This window comes from Chlorocebus sabaeus, chromosome 28 (genome assembly GCF_047675955.1).
Source record: "Chlorocebus sabaeus isolate Y175 chromosome 28, mChlSab1.0.hap1, whole genome shotgun sequence".
NCBI classification, from domain to species: domain Eukaryota; kingdom Metazoa; phylum Chordata; class Mammalia; order Primates; family Cercopithecidae; genus Chlorocebus; species Chlorocebus sabaeus.
The window spans coordinates 14,843,353-14,866,793 of record NC_132931.1 but is presented as its reverse complement, the minus strand read 5'-3'; the positions used below and the strand labels follow the sequence as shown (position 1 = coordinate 14,866,793).

The 23,441-nt window shown below is 47.5% G+C and overlaps 1 protein-coding gene across 1 annotated transcript in view; it reads left to right on the top strand.

Moving 5' to 3' along the window:
• LOC119623616 (radial spoke head 10 homolog B) overlaps positions 1–23,441 on the top strand; it is a 47,983-nt gene that overhangs the window by 11,941 nt on the left and 12,601 nt on the right. Inside the window, exons 4-14 of the mRNA XM_073012801.1 lie at positions 882–1,055; positions 2,660–2,745; positions 3,809–3,929; positions 5,339–5,515; positions 8,081–8,225; positions 9,849–9,970; positions 12,724–12,913; positions 15,985–16,099; positions 17,167–17,246; positions 17,686–17,834; positions 22,772–22,879. Coding sequence (XP_072868902.1) covers positions 882–1,055; positions 2,660–2,745; positions 3,809–3,929; positions 5,339–5,515; positions 8,081–8,225; positions 9,849–9,970; positions 12,724–12,913; positions 15,985–16,099; positions 17,167–17,246; positions 17,686–17,834; positions 22,772–22,879 — 1,467 coding nt within the window. The remainder of the gene's footprint in view (positions 1–881; positions 1,056–2,659; positions 2,746–3,808; positions 3,930–5,338; positions 5,516–8,080; positions 8,226–9,848; positions 9,971–12,723; positions 12,914–15,984; positions 16,100–17,166; positions 17,247–17,685; positions 17,835–22,771; positions 22,880–23,441) is intronic.

Below are 23,441 nucleotides of genomic sequence, written 5' to 3'. Positions count from 1 at the left end.
TCCCTTGAGTGTGGGAGGTCGAGGCTGCAGTGAGCTGTGATTGTGCTGCTGCGCTCCAACCTAGGTGACAGAGTGAGACCCTGTCTCAAAAAAAAAACAGCCAGGCATGATGGCTCACGCCTGTTAATCCCAGCACTTTGGGAGGCTGAGGCGGCTGGAACACCTGAGGTCAGGAGTTCGAGACCAGCCTGGCCAACATGGCAAAACCCCATCTGTACTAAAAATACAAAAAAATTAGCAGGGCGCGGTGGTGGGCACCTGTAATCCCAGCTACTTGAGAGGCTGAGGCAGGAGAATTGCTTGAACCTGGGAGGCAGAGGTTGCAGTGAGCCGAGATGGCGCCATTGCACTCCAGCCTGGGCAACAGAGTGAGACTCTGTCTCAAAAATAAAAAACAAAAACAAATTAAATAAATAAAATATTTTTCTAGAGACAGGGTTTCCCTAGGTTGCCCAGGCTGGCTTCAAATTCCTGGCCTCAAGCAATCCTCCCACCTCGGTCTCCCAAAGTGCTGTGATTACAGGCGTGACCACTGCGCCCTGCCAAGGTGGGTTCTAAGAATCTGAAGTTCCCCGGGTCAGGATTGGAAGCCAGCACTTTCCAACGTCACCTGCTCGCTCCTTCGAGCTCGGTCGACCTGCAACCTCCCAGATATTTCCTCCTGCCTGAGCTTCCGCCCAGTGGTCGGGTGGGATGAGAGGATGGGAAATGCAGACAAGGAAGAGAGAGAATGTGAGGGGGATGTTCAGTGTGTGACCACAGCTCGAGAGGCAAGAACAGAGTCAGAGGTCAGGCAGCTCCTGGAACCGTCCACAGGACCAGGGATTCCCGACACCACCCCCAGCGCTTCCTTCTGTCACCCCATGGCCGTTCTGCTTCAGGGCGACTTTGTGAAGAATGTCCCGATGAACCACGGCGTGTACACGTGGCCGGACGGCAGCATGTACGAAGGCGAAGTGGTCAACGGCATGAGGAACGGGTTCGGGATGTTCAAGTGCAGCACCCAGCCCGTGTCCTACATCGGCCACTGGTGCAATGGCAGGCGGCACGGGAAGGTGGGCGGGGCGGCCCCGTGGAGGGCGGGGGAGATGGGCGGGGGAGATGGGCGGGGGAGATGGGCGGGGGAGATGGGCGGGGGAGATGGGCGGGGGAGATGGGCGGGGGGTGGGGGGCCGGCCGTGTGGAGGGCAGGGGAGGGTCTGGGGGGCCACATGGAGAGAGAAGCGGGTAGGGGCTAGCGGCGCTGTCCAGGGCATATTCACTTTTTGTTTATTGAGGTGAAATTCACATCGTGTACATTAAGCATTTTATTATTATTATTATTATTTTTTTTTTGAGACGGAGTCTGTGGCCCAGGCTGGAGTGAAGTGGCGCCATCTCGGCTCACTGCAACCTCCGTCTCCTGGGTTCAAGCAATTCTGCTGCCTCAGCCTCCCGAGTTGCGGGGACTGCAGGTGTGCACCACCACACCCAGCTAGTTTTTGTATTTTTAGTAGAGACGGGGTTTTGCCATGTTGGCCAGGATGGTCTCCAACTCCTGACCTCAAGTGATCCACCCGCCTCGGCCTCCCAAAGTGCTGGGATTACAGGTGTGCGCCACCGTGCCTGGACATATGCAGGCTTTAACAGGCTGTTTATTGAGTTGTTGTTTTGTGTGTGTGTGTGTGTGTGTGTGTGTTTTAGCTTACACAGATTGCTTGAGACATATTGGAGGGACTGGGCACTGCTTCCAGACAGCAGCATCTGAATGGCTGCAGGAAGGAATGAGTTTGCCTGATCATGAGAGAGAAGATAGAAACATTCGCTCTCTCTTTCTGTCTCTCACACACACAGATAAACCTGTGAAAAAGCCTTTTGAGGCTTTTCAGTGTAGATCAAAGGGCACACTATGCTCACTTATACTCAGAGGCAGTAAAATGCGTAGGATGTCCAAATGGGTAAAACAATAATGGTTCTGGTGCCTAAGAGAGAGTGACCTTCCGTTACATGGAAGGCTCAACTGTTCACTCCAAGTGGCAACAGACAGGATTTCTTTAGGTACTTAATTGACTAATAGTTACTAGATATAATGAATAGACTTGAATGTGATGAGTGCAGTCATTCTGTGCCTTAATATGACACTTTTTATATTATTTTATTTTGTTTTGAGGCGGAGTCTTGCTCTATTGCCCAGGCTAGAGTGCAGTGGCATGATCTGGGCTCACTGCAACCTCTGTCTCCCAGGTTCAAGCGATTCTCTTGCCTCAGCCTCCCAAGTAGCTGGATTACAGGCGCATGCCACCACACCCGGCTAATTTTTGTATTTTTAGTAGAGACAGGGTTTCACCATGTTGGCCAGGCAGATCTCGAACTCCTGACCTTGTGATCCGCCCACCTTGGCCTCCCAAAGTGCTGGGATTACAGACGTGAGCCACCGTGCCTGGCCAATAAGGCACTTTATTAAGGAGAAATTGATTTGTGACATTATCTCATTTCCCCTTGTGCAGCAGTTTTACCATTTTCTTGACAGCAAAACAGAAAAATAATGGATTATATGTCTTGCTTACATATGGCATTGACCTCTGTGTAGGTTCTAGTTTTTAAGTTGATATCCTTCCATTTGACAAAGCGTTTGTGTCGGGAGGTTTGATGGTTATAAAGATGCTATTATTTGTTTCAGGGCTGCATTTATTACAATCAAGAGGGTACGTGTTGGTACGAGGGAGACTGGGTGCAAAACATCAAAAAGGGCTGGGGAATAAGATGGTAGGTATGACCATGGCCGCGCTTGGGGTGTGGGCAAAGAAGTGTCTGTGGGCCCAAATAATGTTCACTTCGGATATTTAAAAGTAAGGTGCAAAAGTTGCACAGAACATTTCCTATCTAAGCAGAGTGAATTTTTTTTTTTTTTTTTTTGAGGCGCAGTCTCGCTCTGTCACCCAGGCTGGAGTGCAGTGGTGCCATCTCGGCTCACTGCAACCTCCACCTTCTGGGTTTAAGCAATTCTCCTGCCATGATCGCACCGCCGCACTCCAGCCTGAGTGACACAGTGAGATCCCATCTCAAAAACTGGCCAAATACTAACTAATCATAATACGATAGGGAATTATTAAAAGATTTTTAAAACTTGGCTCTTACCCACTTTGTCACCTTATTAAATAGTCAGAAGGTTTAATAAAGTGACTCATTCTGCTCCCTTAGGACCTCATGCCTGCCTATCTATCTATTTATTTGACAGTCTCACTCTGTTGCCCAGGCTCGAGTGCAGTAGCGTGATCTTGGCTCATTGCAACCTCTACCTTCTGAGTTTAAGCGATTCTCCTGCCTCAGCCTCCCGAGTAGCTGGGATTACAGGTGCCCACCACCAAGCCTGGCTAATTTTTGGTTTTTGTTTTTGTTTTCGAGATGGAGTTTCACTCTTTTTGCCCAGGCTGGAGTGCAAGGGTGCAATCTCAGCTCACCGCAACCTCCACCTCCTGGGTTCAAGTGATTCTCCTGCCTTAGCCTCCTGAGTAGCTGGGATTACAAGCATGCGCCACCACGCCTGGTTAATTTTGTATTTTTAGGATAGATTGGGTTTCTCCTTATTAGTCAGGTTGGTCTCGAACTCCTGACCTCAGGTGATCATCCAGCCTCGGCCTCCCAAAGTGCTGGGATTCCAGGTATGAGCCACCGCCCCCGGCCTCAATGTAAATACAGAGAAGATTGTGTAGGTACAAGGGGTGGATTTCTTCAAAGGAGCTCAAGGGGAGTGTTTAAAGGAATGTCTTAAAGGTAAATGTTGTGTAGGAGGTAACTGATTGCTTTTCTTCGGTTTCTTTCATCCTAGTTATAAATCTGGAAATATATACGAAGGCCAGTGGGAAGACAACATGCGCCACGGGGAGGGGAGGATGAGGTGGCTGACCGCCAACGAAGAGTACACCGGACGGTGGGAGAGGGGCCTCCAGGTACGCCCGGGCGAGGGAGCAGTTTATACCCAGTGGCGGACGCTCCACTGATTCTCAACACATGCATTATGTCTTTTTGGGTTTTTTTTTTTTTTTTTGAGACGGAGTCTCTCTCTCTGTCACCCAGGCTGGAGTGCAGTGATGCAATCTCGGCTCACTGCAGCCTCCACTTCCCAGGTTCAAGCAGTTCTCCTGCCTCAGCCTCTGGAGTAGCTGAGATTACAGGCACCCACCACCAAGGCCCGGCTAATTTTTTTTTTTTTGTATTTTTAGTAGAGATGGGGTTTTACCATGTTGGCCAGGCTGGTTTTGATCCGCCTGCCTCGATCAAAAGTGATCCGCCTGCCTCGGCTTCCCAGAGTGCTAGGATTACAGGCGTAAGCCACTGCACCCAGCCTGTTCGTTTGATTTTAGAGACAGAGTCTTGCTCTGTTGCCCAGGCTGGACTGAAGTGGTGAAATCATGGCTCTCTACCTCCCTGGCTCAAGCGATCCTCCCACTTTAGCCTCGCCTGTAGCTGAGACTACAGAGGTGCCCACGGCCACTGTGCCTGGCTAATTAAAAAATATATATATATTTTTGTAGAAACGAGATCTTACTTCATTACACAGGCTGGTCTTGAACTCCTGGGCTCAAGTGATCCTCCCACCTCTGCCTCTCAAAGCGCTGGGATTACAGGCGTGAGCGACAGCATGCAGCCCAACTTGTATCTTTAAAGAGTAAAAATTTAGGCTGGGCACAGTGGCTCACACGTGTAATCCCAGCACTTTGGGAGACCACTTGAGGATTGAGACCAGGAGTTTGAGACCAGCCTGGGCGATATGGTGAAACCCCATCTCTACTCAAAATACAGAAATTAGCCAGGAGTGGTGGCTGGCGCCTGTAGTCCTGGCTACTTGGGAGGCTGAGGTAGGAGGATCACCTGAGTCTTGGAGGTTGAGGCTGCAGTGAGCCAAGACTGTGCTGTTGTACTCCAGCCTGGGTGATGCAGACCGTTTTTCAAAAAATAAAAATATATAAAAGCAAATAAACCCCAAAATTTAAAATAACAGTGAAACTCGTCATGATCAAGCCAGGCACTTTATATACACTTATCTTCACTTTTTAGTAGAGACGTGATTTCACCATGTTGGCCAGGCTGGTCTCAAACTCCTTTATATCTAAGCTGAGGGGCAGGTGTTATTTCTGTTTTACGGATGAGGAAGTTACAGGGCTTAAATCATCCGCCTTCGTTCGAAAGACTCATTAATAAGCAGCTGAGCTGAAATTGAACCCAAGTCTGTGCAGCTCCAGAGTCCAAGTTCTTTGCCCTTTCCAGTTTTCATTGCATTTATCCTAATTTTGAGGAGATTCGGGTAAAGAGAGAAACTGCTTTGCTCATTTCTGACGGCCGTCTGCTTTCTTTCCAGAATGGCTTTGGAACACACACGTGGTTTCTAAAGAGAATCCCCAGTTCCCAGTATCCCTTGAGAAATGAATACATAGGGGAGTTTGTAAACGGACATCGTCACGGACGTGGCAAGTTTTATTACGCCAGTGGAGCCGTGTATGACGGAGAATGGGTTTCCAACAAGAAACATGGCACGGTGAGTACAGACCTGGGAAGATCGCATTTCAAACAATGATGGAAAGCCATTGAAATGATGGAAAGCCATTGACATGTCCCAGTATAATTGCAGATTTGTCTATTTCTGCTTTCGGTTCTGTCAGTTTCGCTTCATATATTTGAAGTTTGTTGTTCGGGGCGCACACGTGGAGGGTCATTATGCATTGGTGCTCTGGCTCTTTTGATCATCACGTAATTTCCTATTAACCCTGCTAATTTTCTTTCTTTCTGAGACGCAGTCTTGCTCTATCGCCCAGGCTGGAGTACAGTGGTATGACCTCAGCTCACTACAAACTCCGCTTCCCGGGTTCAAGTGATTCTCCTTCCTCAGCCTCATGAGTAGCTGAGATTACAGGTGCGGGCCACCATGCCTGGCTAATTTTTGTATTTTTAGTAGAGACAGGGTTTCGTCATGTTGGCCAGGCTGGTCTCGAACTCCTGGCCTCAAGTGATCTGCCCACCTCAGCCTCCCAGAGTGCTGGGATTACAGGTGTGAGCCACCACACCTGGCCAACCCTGGTGATTTTCATTTCTCTGAGGTCTATTTTGTCTGTGGTAAATAGAGGCGCTCTAGATTTCTTTTTGATTGTGGTAAAGTACACATAAGATTTGCCATCTTAATTTCTAAGTGCTCAGTCCAGTGGCATGAGGTACATTCGCATTGTTGTGCAGCCATCACCATCCGTCTACAGAACTCTTTTAGACAAAAGGCATGTCATTCTCTATTAAATTGCATTATCTATTTTGTATAGGATAACTTACTGTTTTGCTAAGGTGATTACATGACTCTTTTTTTCTTTTTTCTTTTCTTTTTTTTTTTTTTTTGACAGAGTTCCCTCTGTCACCCAGACTGGAGTGCAGTGGCGCGATCTCGGCTCACTGCAACCTCCACTTCCCGGGTTTAAGCGATTCTTGTGCCTCAGCCACTCGAGTAGCTGGGACTACAGGTGTGCACCACCACGCTCAGCTCTTTTTTTTTTTTTTTTTTTTTTAAGTAGTGACGCGGGTTTTACCATGTTGGCCAAGCTGGTCTCAAACTCCTGGCCTCAAACAATCCTCCTGCCTCGGCCTCCCAAAGTGCTGGGATTATAGGCATGAGCCACTGTGCCTGGCAAAATATTTTCAGTGGTGATTGATTTCCTGTGTATTTAGTGGTTATTTAGTTTTTGGGGTGTGTGTGTGTGTGTGTGTGTGTATGTGTGTATGATGGTGGTTTGGTTTGCAAGTAACAGACAGTCTAGTGTTGTCTGCCGTGTATAATACAGAATACTGTAGGCTTCAGCAACTCATTGCTGTCAGAATTTCTCTTCCATTTATCTATAGTATCTCCCACCATGTCACTTTCACCCTTGTGTTTTTCCTCCCTCATGATTGCAAGTCGGCTGCTGTGGTTCCAGCCTTCACATCCGCATACTATACAAAGTAGAAGAAAAGGAGGAACTTTTGATAGAAGCTCTCTAAAAGGGTCTTTCATTTCACAGAGCCAAATAGGGTCATTTACCCACTTCTGAATCGGTAACTGACTATTGACCTGGGTTCGACAAATCTCAGGGAGTCTTGGCCGGGCATGGTGGCTCAGGCTTGTAATCCCAGCACTTTGGGAGGCCGAGGTGGACAGATCACTTGAAGTCAGGAGTTCAAGACCAGCCTGGCCAACATGGTGAAACCCCATCTCTACTAAAATTACAAAAATTAGCCAGGCGTGGTGGCAGGCACCTGTAATCCCAGCCTTTTGGGAGACTGAGGAAGGAGAATAGCTTGAACCCAGGAGGTAGAGGTTACAGTGAGCCAACACCGTGCTACTGCACTCCAGCCAGGGTGACAGCAAGGCTCTGTCTCACAAAAAAAAAAAAAAAAGAAAGAAAAAGAAAAATCAGGGAGTCTCTATTGTGTGGTGGGCATTCTGCTGGTCACTAGCCTAGTTTAATAAGACACATTCTGTGGCCTAGAGGTGCTTAAAGTTGGAGAAGGACTGTGGGGGAGATAGAGAGAGGGGAGGAGGAGGAATAGAAGGAGGAAGAGAGAGAACTAATACAGTGCATGAGATCCAGGAGCCTGACTGTATGTGGAGTAAGTGCCTATTTTCAAAACAAGCGAAAAGCTCCAAACCCTTGAAAAAACTATCGATGTACATTTACTCATCCTTCCCTTCCCTTCCCTCCCGTCCCGTCCCCTCCCCTCCCCTCCCCTCCCCTCCCCTTCTTTTTTGAGGCAGACTCTCTGTCACCCAGGCTGGAGTGCAGTGGTGTGATCTCGGCTCACTGGAACCTCCGCCTTCTGGGTTCAAGTGATTCTCCCACCTCAGCCTCCCAAGTAGCTGGGACTATAGTACACGCCACCACGCCTGGCTAATTTTTGTATTTTTAGTAGCGATGGGGTTTCACCATGTTGGCCAGTCTGATCTCGAACTCCTGACCTTGTGATCTGCCTGCCTCAGCCTCCCAAAGTGCTGGGATTACAGGTGTGAGCCACCGTACCCCGCCTTACCAGTGTTTTTCTAAGAAAACTTTTCCTAAACTGCACAAAGTTGTTTTTCTGTCTGCAGGGCCGATTAACTTTCAAGAACGGGCGTGTGTACGAAGGCACATTCTCCAATGACCACATAGCCGGGTTTCCAGATCTTGAAGTTGAATTCATCAGCTGCCTGGACCTGTCTTCAGGAGTTGCCCAAAGATTGTCCAGGAGTGCCGGTAGGAAGCATTCACCTGTTGAAATAAAATTCATCTGTTTCTATCCATGGTGTCCACTCGTGAAAATACACTGAACTCTTCAGAAAACAGAAGTCCCCTGTGAGCAACTCCTTTTAAAAAAAAAATTTGAGACAAAGTCTCGCTCTGTCACTACGGCCTCAGACTCCTGGGCTCCAGTGATCCTCCCACTTCAGCCTCGCCTATAGCTGGGAATACAGATGTGCACCACCATGCCTAGCTAATTTTTTTTTTTTTTTTTTTTTTGAGATGGAGTCTTGCTCTGTCGCCCAGGCTGGAGTGCAGTAGTGCAATCTCGGCTCACTGCAATCTCTGCCTCCCAGGTTGAAGCGATTCTCCTGCCTCAGCAACTTGAGTAGTTGGGGTTATAGGTGCGTGCCACCATGCTTGGCTAATTTTTGTAATTTTCTTAGAGACAGGGTTTTACCATGTTGGCCAGGGTGGTCTCTGACTCCTGACCTCATGATCTGCCTGCCTTGGCCTCCCAAAGTGCTGGGATTACAGGTGTGAGCCATCGCACCTGGCCATGCCTACCTAATTTTTAAACTTTTTGTAGAGGCATGGTCTCACTATGTTGCCCAGGCTGATTCAAACTCCTGTCCTCAATCAATCCTCCTGCCTCGGCCTCCCAAAGTGTTGAGACTACAGCTGTAAGCCATTGTGCCTGGCTTGCAACTGCTTTAAAAAAAATGTTTTTTAAGAGACAGGATCTCACTCTGTTGCCCAGGTTGGAGTGCAGTGGTGTGATCATAGCTCACTGCAGCCTTAACGCCCCATTTTGGCTTCCCAAAGTGCTGGGATTACAGGCATGAGCCACTGTGCCCAGCCTGCATTCTTAGTAGGTTTTTGGAATATTCTCGTATCACATTTTGGTAGAAAATCATTGTGACGGCCGGGCGCGGTGGCTCAAGCCTGTAATCCCAGCACTTTGGGAGGCCGAGACGGGCGGATCACAAGATCAGGAGATCGAGACCATCCTGGCTAACCACGGTGAAACCCTGTCTCTACTAAAAAATACAAGAAAACTAGCCGGGTGAGGTGGCGGGCGCCTGTAATCCCAGCCACTCGGGAGGCTGAGGCAGGAGAATGGCGTAAACCCGGGAGGCGGAGCTTGCAGTGAGCTGAGATCGTGCCACTGCACTCCAGCCTGGGCGACAGAGCGAGACTCCGTCTCAAAAAAAAAAAAAAAAAAAGGAAATCATTGTGACATAACATTGAGAAATTTTAACATTGCTTTTCATAATTATCTCCAAGGATGGGTGCAGTGGCCCATGCCTGTAATCCCAGCACTTTGGGAGGCCAAGGCAGGTGGATCACTTGGGTTCAGAAGTTCGAGACCAGCCTGGGCAACAAGGTGAAACACTGTGTCTACAAAAAGTACAAAAATGAGCTGGGCCATGACGGTGCATGTCTGTAGTCCCAGCTACTCGGGAGGCTGAGGTGGGAGGATCGCTTGAGCCTGGGAGGCAGAGGTTGCAGTGAGCTGAGATCATGCCACTGCACTCCAGCCTGGGCGACAGAGTGAGGTCCTGTCTCAAAACAAAACAAAACAAAACAACACCAAACAAACCGTAATTATCCCCTGTATTTGCCTTCCTTCATTAGAACTGATCAGAAAGCTTGATGGCAGTGAAAGTCATTCTGTGTTGGGGTCGAGCATCGAGCTGGATCTAAATTTGCTCCTGGATATGTACCCTGAGGCAGCCCGACCTGAAGAAAAGAAGCAGGTAAAATCTTTTTTATTGGTATCAATTGCATCCTGGGGAAATATAGCTGGTGACTGCTGTCACGTGTTGAATGTCTTTTTTTTTTTTTTTTTTTTTGAGACTGAGTTTTGCTCTGTCACCCAGGCTGGAGTGCTATGGCGCAATCTCGGCTGACTGCCACCTCTGCCTCCTGGGTCCAAGCAATTCCCCCACTGCAGCCTCCCGAGTAGCTGGGATTACAGGCGTGCGCCACCACACCTGGCTATTTTTTTGTATTTTGGTAGAGACGGGGTTTCACTATATTGGCCAGGCTGGTCTGGAACTCCTGACCTCAGGTGATCCGCCTGCCTCAGCCTCCCAAAGTGCTGGGATGATGGGTGTGAGCCACCACGCCCAGCCTAGAACAGTGCTTTAGATCGGGCAGACAATACATGTTTATTCAATTGAACTGCGTTTTCAAAAGCAGGAATTAATGCTCAGCGTAACAGATGCCTGAAGTCGCCCAGGCAGGGCTTCCTGTCTCCCTTGGGACCCTGAATCCTGTTCTTCGCGTTCTCTGAGTGTCTCATTGAAGAGGGTAGGGCAGGGGTGAGTGGTTCTGGAGAACAGGATGCTGTGCGGAGGGCAGGGCTGCCTGTGTGGGGAATTTGGAGCAGCTTAAGGGCATGAAGGGTCTGGGGAAAATCCTAAAAGGTGAAATGTGACAGAGAGGGAGGTGAGTAAAGCAACCAGCATGAATATTGCTGCTTTTTTTTTTTTTTTTTTTGAGATGGAGTTTCCCTCTTGTTGCCTAGGCTGGAGTGCAATGGCATGATCTCGGCTTTTGGGTTCAAGCGATTCTCCTGCCTCAGCCTCCTGAGTAGCTGGGATTACAGGCACGCACCACCACGCCTAGCTATTTTTTGTATTTTTAGTAGAGATGGAGTTTCACCATGTTGCCCAAGCTGGTCTCCAACTCCTGACCTCAGGTGATCCTTCCACCTCGGCCTCCCAAAGTGCTGGGACCGCACATGGCGGAATTTTACTTCTTTCAGACTTTCAGCCCTACATGTGATGTGAGTTGCATGTTTCGTACATGCTGTTGATCAGGCTGAGGGATTCCTTTCTATTCCTAATTTGCTGAGTGTGCTTATCATGAATGGATGTTAAATTCTGTGAAATGCTTCAGCTGACAGAATCATTTGGTTCTTCTCCAGTCTGTCAATAGTGTGAATTACATTGATTGATTTTTCAAATGTGAACCAACTTTGCAATTCTAGTCTAAACCCTACTTGGTGTTGCTGTATTATCTTTTTTTTTTTTTTTTCTTTTCGAGATAGGGTCTTGCTCTGTCACCCTGGCTGGAGTGAAGTGGTGCGATCTCAGCTCACTGCAGTCTTGACCTTCTGGGCTCGAGCAATCCTCCCGCCTCAACTTCCTGAGTAGCTGGGACTATATGGGCACTTGCCACTGTGCCTGGTTAATTTCTTTAATTTTTAATTTTCAGTCGAGACACGGTCTCACTGTGTTGCACAAGCTGGTCTCGAGTTCCCAGGCTCAAGCAATCCTCCCACCTTGGCCTCACAAGGTGCTGGGATGACAGGCATGAGCCAGCACGCATGGCTACTATTCTTTTTATATGGCTGGATTCTACTTATTTTGTTGAGGATTTTTGCACATGTGTTGATGAGGAATAAGGATCTGCAGACAGTAGAATTTTGTTGCCACCACTGAGAGCGGAAGCCAGCACATGCCGTGTGAAAGTCTGTTTTCCAGATAACTTGTTTATTTTGTTTTGTTTTTACTGTTGGTCGGAGATGGCATTTTATTGACCAAGGCGGGTGGGTGGAAAGAATAAAATGCTTCTTGGCCGGGCGCCGTGGCTCACGCCTGTAACACTTTGGGAGGCCGAGGCAGGCGGATCACCTGAGGTCAGGAGTTCAAGAGCAGACTGGCCAATATGGTGAAACCCCGTGTCTACCAAAATACAAAAACTAGCAGGGCGTGGTGGTGTGCACCTGTAATCCCAGCTCCTCTGAAGACTGAGGCGTGAGAATCGCCTGAACCCAGAAGGCAGAGGTTGCAGTGAGCCAAGATCTTGCCACTGCACTCCAGCCTGGGTGACAGAGCGAGACTCCATCTCGTAACAAAACAAAAAAACACTTCTTAAGTCCTTACAGTGGAAAGAGCTAAATGCCATTACTTTACTTGTATTATCGCATTTAATGTAGGACACAGGTGTTGTGTCTTTTGTTCTTTTTTAAATTTTTTTTTTTTTTTTGAGACAGAGTCTTGCTCACCCGCTAATTTTTTGTATTTTTAGTGGAAACGGGATTTCACCCTGTTAGCCAGGATGGTCTCGATCTCCTGACCTCGTGATCCGCCTGCCTCAGCCTTCCAAAGTGCTGAGATTACACGTGTGAGCCACCGTGCCTGGCCGTTCTTTTTATAATTTTTAAATTTTATTTATTTATTTTGAGACAGAGTCTCACTCTTGATGCCCAGGCTGGAATGCAGTGATGTGATCCGGCTCACTGCAACCCCCTCCTCCCGGGTTCAAGCAATTCTCCTGCCTCAGCCTCCTGAGTAGCTGGTATTATAGGTGCCTGCCACCACGCCCGGCTAATTTTTTATTTTTAGTAGAGATGGGGTTTCACCATGTTGGCCAGGCTGGTCTGGAACTCCTGACCTCAGGTGATCTGCCTCGGCCTCCCAAAGTGCTGGGATTATAGGCGTGAGCCACCGTGCCTGGTCATCTTTTGTTCTTAATCCACGCATGACTTTCTTCCTTTCAGGTAGAATATGCTGTGTTAAGAAACATTACAGAATTAAGAAGAATCTACAGCTTTTATAGCAGCCTGGGATGTGACCACTCTCTGGATAATACCTTTCTGATGACAAAGCTTCACTTCTGGAGATTTCTAAAAGATTGCAAATTTCATCACCACAGACTAACTCTTGCTGATATGGACAGGATATTAAGTGGTGAGTATTCCAGATCTTTCACATCTTTTGGTTTAAAGCAGGGGTGCAGGCTGGGCGCAGCGGCTCATGCCTGTGATCCCAGCACTTTGGGAGGCCGAGGCAGGCGGATCACAAGGTCAGGAGTTTGAGACCAGCCTGACCAACGTGGTGAAACCCCGTCTCTACTAAAAGATACAAAAAATTGTCCAGGCATGGTGGTGCATGCCTGTAATCCCAGCCATTTAGGAGGCTGAGGCGGGAGGATCACTTGGACCTGGGAGGCGGAGGTTGCAGTGAACCGAGATCGTGGCATTACACTCCAGCCTGGGCGACAGGGCAAGACTCCATCACACACACACACACACACACACACACACAAAAGGCAGGGGTCCCCAACCCCCAGGCCATGGATCAGTACTAGTCCGTGGCCTGTTAGGAAACTGTGCACAGTGGAAGGTGAGCCGTGGGCAAGCAAGTGAACCTTCATCTGTTTTTTTTTGTTTTCTTTTGTTTTGAGACAGAGTTTCGCTCTTGTTGCCCAGGCTGGGGTGCAGTGGCAGGATCTCAGCTCACCACAACCTCTGCCTCCTGGGTTCAAGTGACTCTCCTGCCTCAGCCTCCCGAGTAGCCGGGATTACAGGCATGTGCCACCATGGCCAGCTAATTTTTGTGTTTTTTAGTAGAAATGGGGTTTTTCCATGTTGGTTAGGCTGGTCTCGAACTCCCGACCTCAGATGATCCGCCCGCCTCGGCCTCCAAAAGTGCTGGGATTACAAGCATGAGCCACCGCACCCGGCCTACCTTCATCTGTTTTTACAGCCATTCCCCATCACTGGCATGACCTCCTGTAGATCAGCAGGGCATTAGATTCTCACAGGAGCGCAAATCCTCCTGTGAACTGGCAGGCGAGGGATGGAGGTTCACGCTCCTTAGGAGAATCTAATGCCTGATGATCTGTCACTATCTCCTGTCACCCCCAGATGGGACCGTCTAGTCGCAGGAAAACAAGCTCAGGCTCCCACTGAGTGTATATGATGGTGAGTTGTAGAATTGTTTCATTATGTATTACAGCGTCATCGTAATCGAAATAAAATGTGCAGTAATTCGAATGCGCTTGAATCATCCTGAAACCAACAGTCCCCTCACCCCTTCCCACCATTCATGGAAACATTGTCTTCCATGAAATCGGTCCCTGGTGCCAAAAAGGTTGGGGACCGCTGGTTTAAAGGACAGTATCACAGTGTCACCTGGAAAGCAGTTAGGAAATGCGGAGGGAGTGGTGAAGGCCCAGGTTGGGAGAAGAGTGTTCCAGAAATCAGCACGTGGTCTTGTTCCCCCCGTGATTACGATGTACTTGAAGAGACAGTCTCGTGATGTAACAGCAACAGTACGAGGTCACCTACAAAAACAGGGCCAGCCATGCATGGTCCCAGGGTGAAATCCAGTCCGCCCCGGTTCCCCTACATCATGCTTTACTGGAACACAGACATGCCCATTTGCTTACATGTTTGTGGCTGCTTTACCCCAAAGCACCACCGCGGAGGGGTTGTGGTGTAGACTGTCTGGTCCACCAAGCCTAAAATACTTACTCTCCGGCCCTTTACAGAAAGTTTGCCTCCCTCTCTCCCCCCGACCACCGATCTACAGTGAAAAAGCACTGACTTGTCAGGTCAGAGATGGGGAGGCGGCCAGGCCTCGCGGCGCACACCTCTAATCCCAGCTCTTTGGAAGGCCGAGGTGGATCACTTGAGTCCAGGAGTTTGAGACCAGCCTGGCCAATGTGGTGAAACTCTGTCTCTACTAAAAACACAAAAATTAGCCAGGTGTGATGGTGCATGTGTGTATTCCCAGCTACTTAGTGGGAGGCTGAGGCAGGAGTAGAATCGCTTGAGCCTAGGAGGTGGAGGTTGCAGTGAGCCAAGATTTCCATCCTGGGTGACAGAGTGAGACTGTCTCAACAACCAAAAAAAAAAAAAAAAAAAAGGCTGGGCACAGTGGCTCATGCCTGTAATCAGCCCTTTGGGAGGCTGAAGTGGGCAGACCATGAGGTCAGGAGTTCGAGACCATCCTGGCTAACACGGTGAAACCCCGTCTCTACTAAAAATACAAAAAATTAGCTGGGTGCGGTGGTACATGCCTGTAGTCCCAGCTACTCGGGAGGCTGAGGCAGAAGAATCACTTGAACTCGCAAGGTGGAGGTTGCAGTAAGCCGAGATCGCACCACTGCACTCAGGCCTGGGCAACAGAGTGAGACTCTGTTCTCAAAAAAAAAAAAAAAAAAAAGAAAAAAAAGAAATGGGGAGAATCAGCACTGGCTTGGAAGAGTCTAGAAAAGGCCCTAAGTAGTCTTAGGATTGGTCTGGATTTCAAATTAGGAAATTGATGTGATAAATTTTAACAACTTTGGAAGTTTGACTTCTTTCAGCCAAATTCTGGGAGGCAGAGCTGCAAGCTCTAAATTATCCACTTGAAAAATAAAGTATTAGAAAAAATGCCCATTTACGTCAAAGTTTGGTGTTTGAAACATACTTAAAATCCATTCAGAATTAGCAGCATTCATCAGATTGTGTCTCAGACTACTCTGGAAAACACTGGGACAAGATACCTCGTCTTGTAAAGGAACAAGGTTGACTTTTTTTTTTTTTTTTAAAGACGACGTCTCGCTCTGTTGCCCAGACTGGAGTGCAGTGACTCAATCTTGGCTCACTGCAAGTCCTGTCTCCTGGGCTCCAGCAATTCTCCTGCCTCAGTCTCCCGAGTAGCTGGGATTACAGGTGCGCACCACCACACCTGGCTAACTTTTTGTATTTTTGGTAGAGACAGGGTTTCACCATGTTGCCCAGGCTGGTCTCAAACTCCTGACCTCAGGCAATTTGCCTGCTTCAGCTTCCCAAAGTACTGGGATTACAGGCATGAGCCACTGTGCCTGGCTTTTACGGAGTTTTAAATTTTTAGTTGGATGCTTATACATGTTCAGAGCATTTTGAAATAAGTACGCTCTCATATTCAGTTCCTCAAATTGTATACCAGGAACAAATAAAATGGAAGGTTCTAGCAAATATCAGACATCCTCTCCAATTTTCTTATTTTAGCCAACAATGACATACCAGTTGAAGAAATTCATTCTCCATTTACAACAATACTTCTGAGAACATTTTTGAATTACCTCCTGCGTTTGGCATACCACATTTATCAGGAAGAATTCCAGTAAGTACTATTTCTGGACCCTCACTGGGGGACGGAGCACGGCTAAGTTGTACTATTGTCATAATGCCTTCTTTTCTTCAGCAGTCATTTTTATTTTTTTGGAGACAGAGTCTTGCTCTGTTGCCCAGGCTGGAGTGCAATGGCACAATCATGGCTCACTGCAACCTCTGCCTCCCAGGTTCAAGCAATTCTTCTGCCTCAGGCTCCTGGGTAGCTGGGATGACAGGCGTGTGCCACCATGCCTGGCTAATGTTTTTGTTGTTGTATTTTTAGTAGAGATGGGGTTTTACCATGTCGGCCAGGCTGGTTTCGAACTCCTGACCTCAGGCGATCCACCTGCCTCAGCCTCTCAAAGTGCTGGGATTATAGATGTGAGCCACTGTGCCCAGCCTCAGCAGTCTCTTTTGTTAACATACCCTTGAAATGAAGGACTCAGAACACAACCTTTCCACAAATATTAACCACAAAGCCATGAGACACTTGATCAAAACTTTGAAAACCTTCATATTTGAATCTGTTCAATACTGCAAATGTCTCTTGGGGTTTTTAATGCAGAAACAAATAGTCACAACCAACTCTTCTTTCTTATGTCAGAATTTCTTGTCTTTCTTACAGCAAAAGGGGTTTTATATCTTTTTTCAAAAAACTTTATGTATTTATTTTTTTGAGATGGAGTCTTGCTCTGTCACCCAGGCTGGAGTGCAGTGGCACAATCTCGGCTCACTGCAACCTTCACCTCCCGGGTTCCAGTGATTCTCCTGCCTCAGCCTCCCAAATAGCTGGGATTACAGGTGTCCACCACCAAGCCCAGCTAATTTTTTGTATTTTTAGTAGAGATGGGGTTTCACCATGTTGGCCAGGCTGGTCTTGAACTCCTGACCTCGAGTGATTCGCCTGCCTTGGCCTCCCAAAATGCTGGGATTACAGGTGTGAGCCACTGACTCCAGCCTTCCCTTTCTATACTCTATACATTAGAAGCAAATTATTAAGTCTAGCCTGTGCTCAAGGAGAAGGGAATTTCCCTCTTTTGGAGAAGTAATTATTGTATCTTTTGATCATTATCACAGAAAGAGAAGCCCATCGCTTTTCTTGTGTTTTACAAAACTGATGACTGAGAACATTCATCCAAATGCCTGCCAGATAAGAGGTAAATACAAAACCAACAGGATTCTATTTACTGCCCCATTTTTTTTTCTCAAAATATAAATCTGGGCTGGGCGCAGTGGCTCACTCCCGCAATCCCAGCAGTTTGGGAGGCCGAGGCGGGCGGACCACCTGAGGTCAAGGAGCTCAAGACCAGCCTGGCCAACATGGCAAAACCCTGTCTCTACTAAAAACACAAAAAATTAGCCGGGCGTGGTGGTGCATGCCTGTAATCCCAGCTACTCGGGAGGCTGAGGCAGGAGAATCGCTTGAGCCTGGCGAGCGGAGGTTGCAGTGAGCCGAGATCGTGCCATTGCACTGCAGCCTGAGCAACAGCAAGACTCTGTCTCGGAAAAAAACAAAAACAATAGGAGTGTATTTACCGCTATTTTTTTTTCTCAAAATATAAATCTGTAATCATTTTCCGAACATTGTATTTTTAGGCAATTTATTCCGTGAGCAACAGCGGACGCTCTACTCTATGAATTACATGAATAAATGCTGGGAGATTTATCTAGCTTACTGCAGACCCCACGCAGCGCCTCCCCACGAGCCTACGATGAAGATGAGACACTTCCTCTGGATGCTGAAAGTAACCATCTAAGTTCAATACTGGCTTTCTATTTACAGGCACTTTGATTTTAATTAAAGAGAGGCAAGATATTCCAGCTATGATATGCAAATAATCAGGTGAAGATCTGGGCTGGATTTTCAGAACCATTGAATGTTTACAGAGTCTCTTGGCAGCACAGTGGTCTGTGGTCGTGGAAGGAACAGAAACAGCCGTCACCTGCCCAATGTGCTTACAGATTAGGGCACGACAATGGCCTATGGCCTATAACAATGGCCCATGGCGCATACACACACACACACACACACACAGACACACACACACACACAGACACACACACACAGACACACACACACACACACAGACACACATACACACACACACAGACACACACACACACAGACACACACACACACAGACACACACACACACACAGACACACACACACACACATATATTTATGCTGCAATCCCAGCCTTTGAGAGGCCGAGGCAGGTGGATCACCTGCGGTCAAGGAGTTCAAGACCAGCTTGGCCATATATATTTATATATACCATTGACCATTGTCTTAAAATAAATATATATATTTTTTATATATATACACTGGCCATTGTCTTAAAATAAATATGTATATATTTTATATATATACACTAATATATTTTATATATATATATATATAATTTTATTTTTTTTGAGACGGAGTTTTGCTCTTGTCGCCCAGGCTGGAGTGCAATGAGGCGATCTTGGCTCACTGCAACCTCCACCTCCTGGGTTCAAGCAATTCTCCTGCCTCAGCCTCCTAAGAAGCTGGGATTACAGGTGCCTACCATCATGCCCGGCTAATTTTTGTATTTTTTATAGAGTTAGGGGCTTGCCAGGTTGCCCAGGCTGGTCTCAAACTCCTGACCTCAGGTGATGCACCTGCCTCGGCCTCCCTAAGTGCCGGGATTGCAGGCGTGAGCCACCGCGCCTGACTGGCCTACGGTATGTTTATTCACGCAGATCCGGTCATTTAAAGGAAGATGGGGCCGAGCGCGGTGCTGCATGCCTGTAATTCCAGCACTTCGGGAGACCGAGGCAGGAGGGTGACCTGAGTTTAGGAATTCAAGACCAGCCTGGGCAACACAGTGAGATCCCCCTCTCTACAAAAAATAAAAAAAACATAGCCAGGCGTGGTAGTGCACACCTGTAGTCCCAGCTACTTGGGAGGCTGTAGTAAGCTGTGATCATGCCACTGTATTCCAGCCTGGTTGACAGAGGGAGGCCCTGTCCCAAAAAAATCCCCCAATAAACAAAAAAGGAAAACGGAGGAACACCTTACTCTTTTTGATGGACCAAAGTGTTGCCTGATCCTAGAATAGCAATAAAGCCAACTGAAATCTTTTTACAAAGGAAGGACTTTGGAAGGCTGAGGCGGGTGGATCACCTGAGGTCAGGAGTTTGAGACCAGCCTGGCCAACACTGTGAAACCCCGTTTCTACTAAAAATACAAAAAAAATTAGCCAGGTGTGGTGGCGGGAGCCTGTAATCCCAGCTACTTGGGAGGCCGAGGCAGGAGAATTGCTTGTACCCGGGAGGCAGAGGTTGCAATGAGCTGAAATCGTGCCACTGCACTCCAGTCTAGGCAACAAGAGCAAAACTCTGTCTCAAAAAAAAAAAAAAAAAAAAAAAAGGAAGTGGGGGGGATGAATGTCATTTAAAACAATTACAGTTTATTGAAAATGGAATTTTCAAAAGTTATTACTTGGGAAAATAGTGACAACATCTTATTTATACAATGTTCTCATACTATTGGTTGTTTTTGTTCCATGATACTTTTTTTTTCTTTTTTTAAGACAGAGTCTCGCTCTTTCGCCAGGCTGGAGTGCAATGGTGCGATCTCGGCTCACTGCAACGTCTGCCTCCTGGGTTCAAGCAATTCTCGTGCCTCAGCCTCCCGAGTAGCTGAGATTACAGATGTGCATGACCATACTAAGCTGATTTTTGTATTTTTAGTAGAGACGGGGTTTCACCGTGTTAGTAAGGATGGTCTCGATCTCTTGACCTCATGCTCTGCCCGCGTTTGTCTCCCAAAGTGTTCGGATTACAGGCGTGAGCCACTGTGCCTGGCCTGTTCCATGATACTTTTAATTTGTACTTGTGGGAATACAAATGATTAAACAGAATCAAATACTAATGCTAAGGAGTTTTTACAAATTTCGTAACGTCGTATACATAAGAAAATTGGATGGTAACCTAGTGTGTAACTGTGGGAAATAGTTTGTTGTTTTGAGCGAGGGTCTCGCTCTGTCACCCAGGCTGGAGTGCAGTGGTGCGATCTTGGCTCCCGGCAGCCTTGACCTCCTGGGTTCAAGCGATCCTCCCACCTCAGCCTCCTGAGTAGCTGGGACTACATGTGTGCCAACATACCCAGCTAATTTTTCTATTTTTTGTACAGACGTGTTGTTGCCATGTTGCCTAGGCTGATCTTGAACTCCTGGGCTCAAGGATTCCTCTTGCCTGGGCCTCCTGAAGTGCTGGGATTACAGGAGTGACACCTGGCCCTTTTCAGTTTTTCGTTTGTTTCAAGCATGTTTGCAATTGCCCATTGAATAATTTTTTTTTTTTTTTTCTTTTTGACAGAGTCTTGCTCTGTCGCTCAGGCTGGAGTGCAGTGACTTGGCTCACTGCAACCTCCACCTACCAGGTTGAAGTGATTCTTCTGCCTCAGCCTCCCGAGTACCTAGGATTACAGGTGCACGCCACCACGCCCAGCTAGTAGAGACAGGGTTTCACCATGTTGCCCAGGCTGGTCTCAAACTCCAGAGCTCAGGTGATCCACCCATCTCGGCCTCCCACAGTGCTAGGATTAGAGGCATGAGCCGCCACACCCAGCCTCATTGAAGCGTTTTTGTGATGACTGTCTTACAGTCTCTGTCCATCAATCCCTGTCGTCTTGGTGATGGCATCTGTGGACTCTCTTTTTCCATTCAGTTTCAGATCTTCCTGGTTCTCGGTATGAGTGGTTTTTGTTGTTGTTTTTGTTTTTTTTTTTTTTTGGAGGCGGAGTCTTGCTCTGTCTCCCAGACTGGACTGCAGTAGCATGATCTCGGCTCACTGCAACCTCTGCCTCCTGGTTCAAGCGATTCTCCTGCCTCAGCCTCCCAAGTAGCTGGGATTACAGGTGCCCACCACCATGCCAGGCTACTTTTTATATTTTTAGTAGAGACGGCGTTTCACCATGTTGCCCAGGCTGGTTGGTATGAGTGATTTTTTAAAAAATATTGAAACCTGAACATTTGAGTACAGCAAGTCCTCACTTAACTTTTTTTTTAAATTTTTAAATTTTTTTTTTTTTTTTGAGACAGAGTCTTACTCTGTCGCCAGGCTGGAATGCAGTGGTGCAATCTCAACTCATGGCAACCTCCGCCTCCCGGGCTCATGTGATTCCCTGCCTCAGCCTCCCGACTAGCTGGGATTATAGGTGCCTGCCACCACACCCAGCTAATTTTTGTATTTTTAGTAGAGATGGGGTTTCACCATGTTGCCCAGGCTGATCGATATGAGTGATTTAAAAAAAAATATTGAAACCTGAACATTTGAGTACGGTAAGTCCTCATTTAACATTATTATTATCATGATTTTGAGACAGAGTCTCACTCTGTCACCCAGGCTGGAGTGCAGTGGCGCGATCTCAGCTCACTGCAACCTCCACCTCCTGGGCTCACGTGATTCCCCTGCCTCAGCTTCCCGACTAGCTGGGACTACAGGCACCCACCACCATGTCCAGCTAATGTTTTTGTATTTTTAGTAGAGATGGGGTTTCCCCATGTTGGCCTGGATGGTCTCGGACTCTACCTCCTGATCCGCCTGCCTCAGCCTCCCAAAGTGCTGGGATTACAGGTGTGAGCCCGGTCCCACTTAACATTATTGATAGGTTCTTGGAAACTGTGACTTTAACCAATGCGAAGAGCGTAACTCTTCATGTCAATTACTCTGTGGTAAAACCGGTTTCGTTGTGCAGTACGTTGTTTCCCCAGGTGCTTTTCAGCCTACAGCGTTGTGTTCATATTTCACACCTGGACCGTGTTCTGTTCTCCCATGTTCTATGTCCTGTTCTGTGCCAAAAAATACTTTACTGTTATTTTGGAGGTGCTAGAGAAGGGATAGAGAGGTAAACTGTGTGTGTGTGTGTGTGTGTGTGTGTGTGTGTGTGTGTGTGAGACAGGGTCTTGCTCTGTCACCCTGGCTGGAGTGCAGTGTTGTGATCACAGTTCACTGTGGCCTCAAAGTCCTGGACTTCAGTGATCCTCCCACCTCAGCCTCCTGAGTGGCTGGGACTGCAGACATGCACCACCATGCTCGGCCTACATTTTTAATTTTTGTAGAGACAGGGTCTTGCTCTGTTGCCCAGGCTGATCCCCAACGCCTGGGCTCAAGTGATCCTCCCACCTCGGCCTCACAAGGTTCTGGAATTACAGGTGTGAGCCACCAGGCCTGGCCGTACATACCAATGTTAATCCAGAATGCTTTTCAAAATTATCAGTCTTTAAGATATTAATTTATGGCTGGGCGTAATGTCTCACACCTGTAATCCCAGCCCTTTGGGAGGCCGAGGGAGGTGGATCACTTGAGGTCAGGAGTTTGAGACCAGCCTGGTCAACATATAGTGAAATCCCATCTCTACTAAAAAATACAAAAATCAGCTGGACGTGGTGGTGTGCACCTGTAGTCCCAGCTACTTGGGAGGCTGAGGCAGGAGAATCACTTGAACCCAGGAGGTGGAGGTTGCAGTGAGCTGAGATTGCACCACTGCACAGCAGCCTGGGTGACAGAGTGAGATTCCGTCTCTCAAAAAAAAGAAAAAAGATATTAATTTCTGGTACACTTTCTTAATTATTGTATTGATATAAATTGACATTAAAATATGTAGCTGTTTACAATTATAGGCAGTTATGGTTTGATTTTCTTTTTTACAGGACTTTAAAATGATAAATAAAGAATTAACAGCAGCTATATTTATGGAGGTCATAGCAGAGGATAATCCTTTCATATACGATGGAATTGACAGCAACTTTGAACCTGAGGTTTGTAAAGAGCCGTCACAAACGGTACAGATCCAATTCAGGCTGTTGGTTTTGCCATGGATACCAAGAACAAAGAACCAAGATTTTTTTTCTTTTTTTCATTAGCCTTTTCATTGACACTTTTTTTTTTTTTTTTTTTTTTTTGAGACGGAGTCTTGCTCTGTCGCCCAGGCTGGAGTGCAGTGGCGCAATCTCGGCTCACTGCAAGCTCTGCCTCCTGGGTTCACGCCATTCTCCTGCCTCAGCCTCCCGAGTAGCTGGGACTACAGGCGCCGCCACCACTCCTGGCTAATTTTTTCTTTTTTTTGGTATTTTTTTTAGTAGAGATGGAGTTTCACCATGTTAGCCAGGGTGGTCTCGATTTCCCGACCTCGTGATCCGCCTGCCTTGGCCTCCCAAAGTGCTGGGATTACAGGCGTGAGCTACCACACCCAGCCTTGAGCTGATTTTTTAAAAACAGGTTTTTGTACAGAATGGGTCTCACTGTGTTGCCCAGGCTGGTCTCAAACTCCTGGGCTCAAACGATCTTCCTGCCTCAGCCTCCTAAAGTGCTGCGATTACA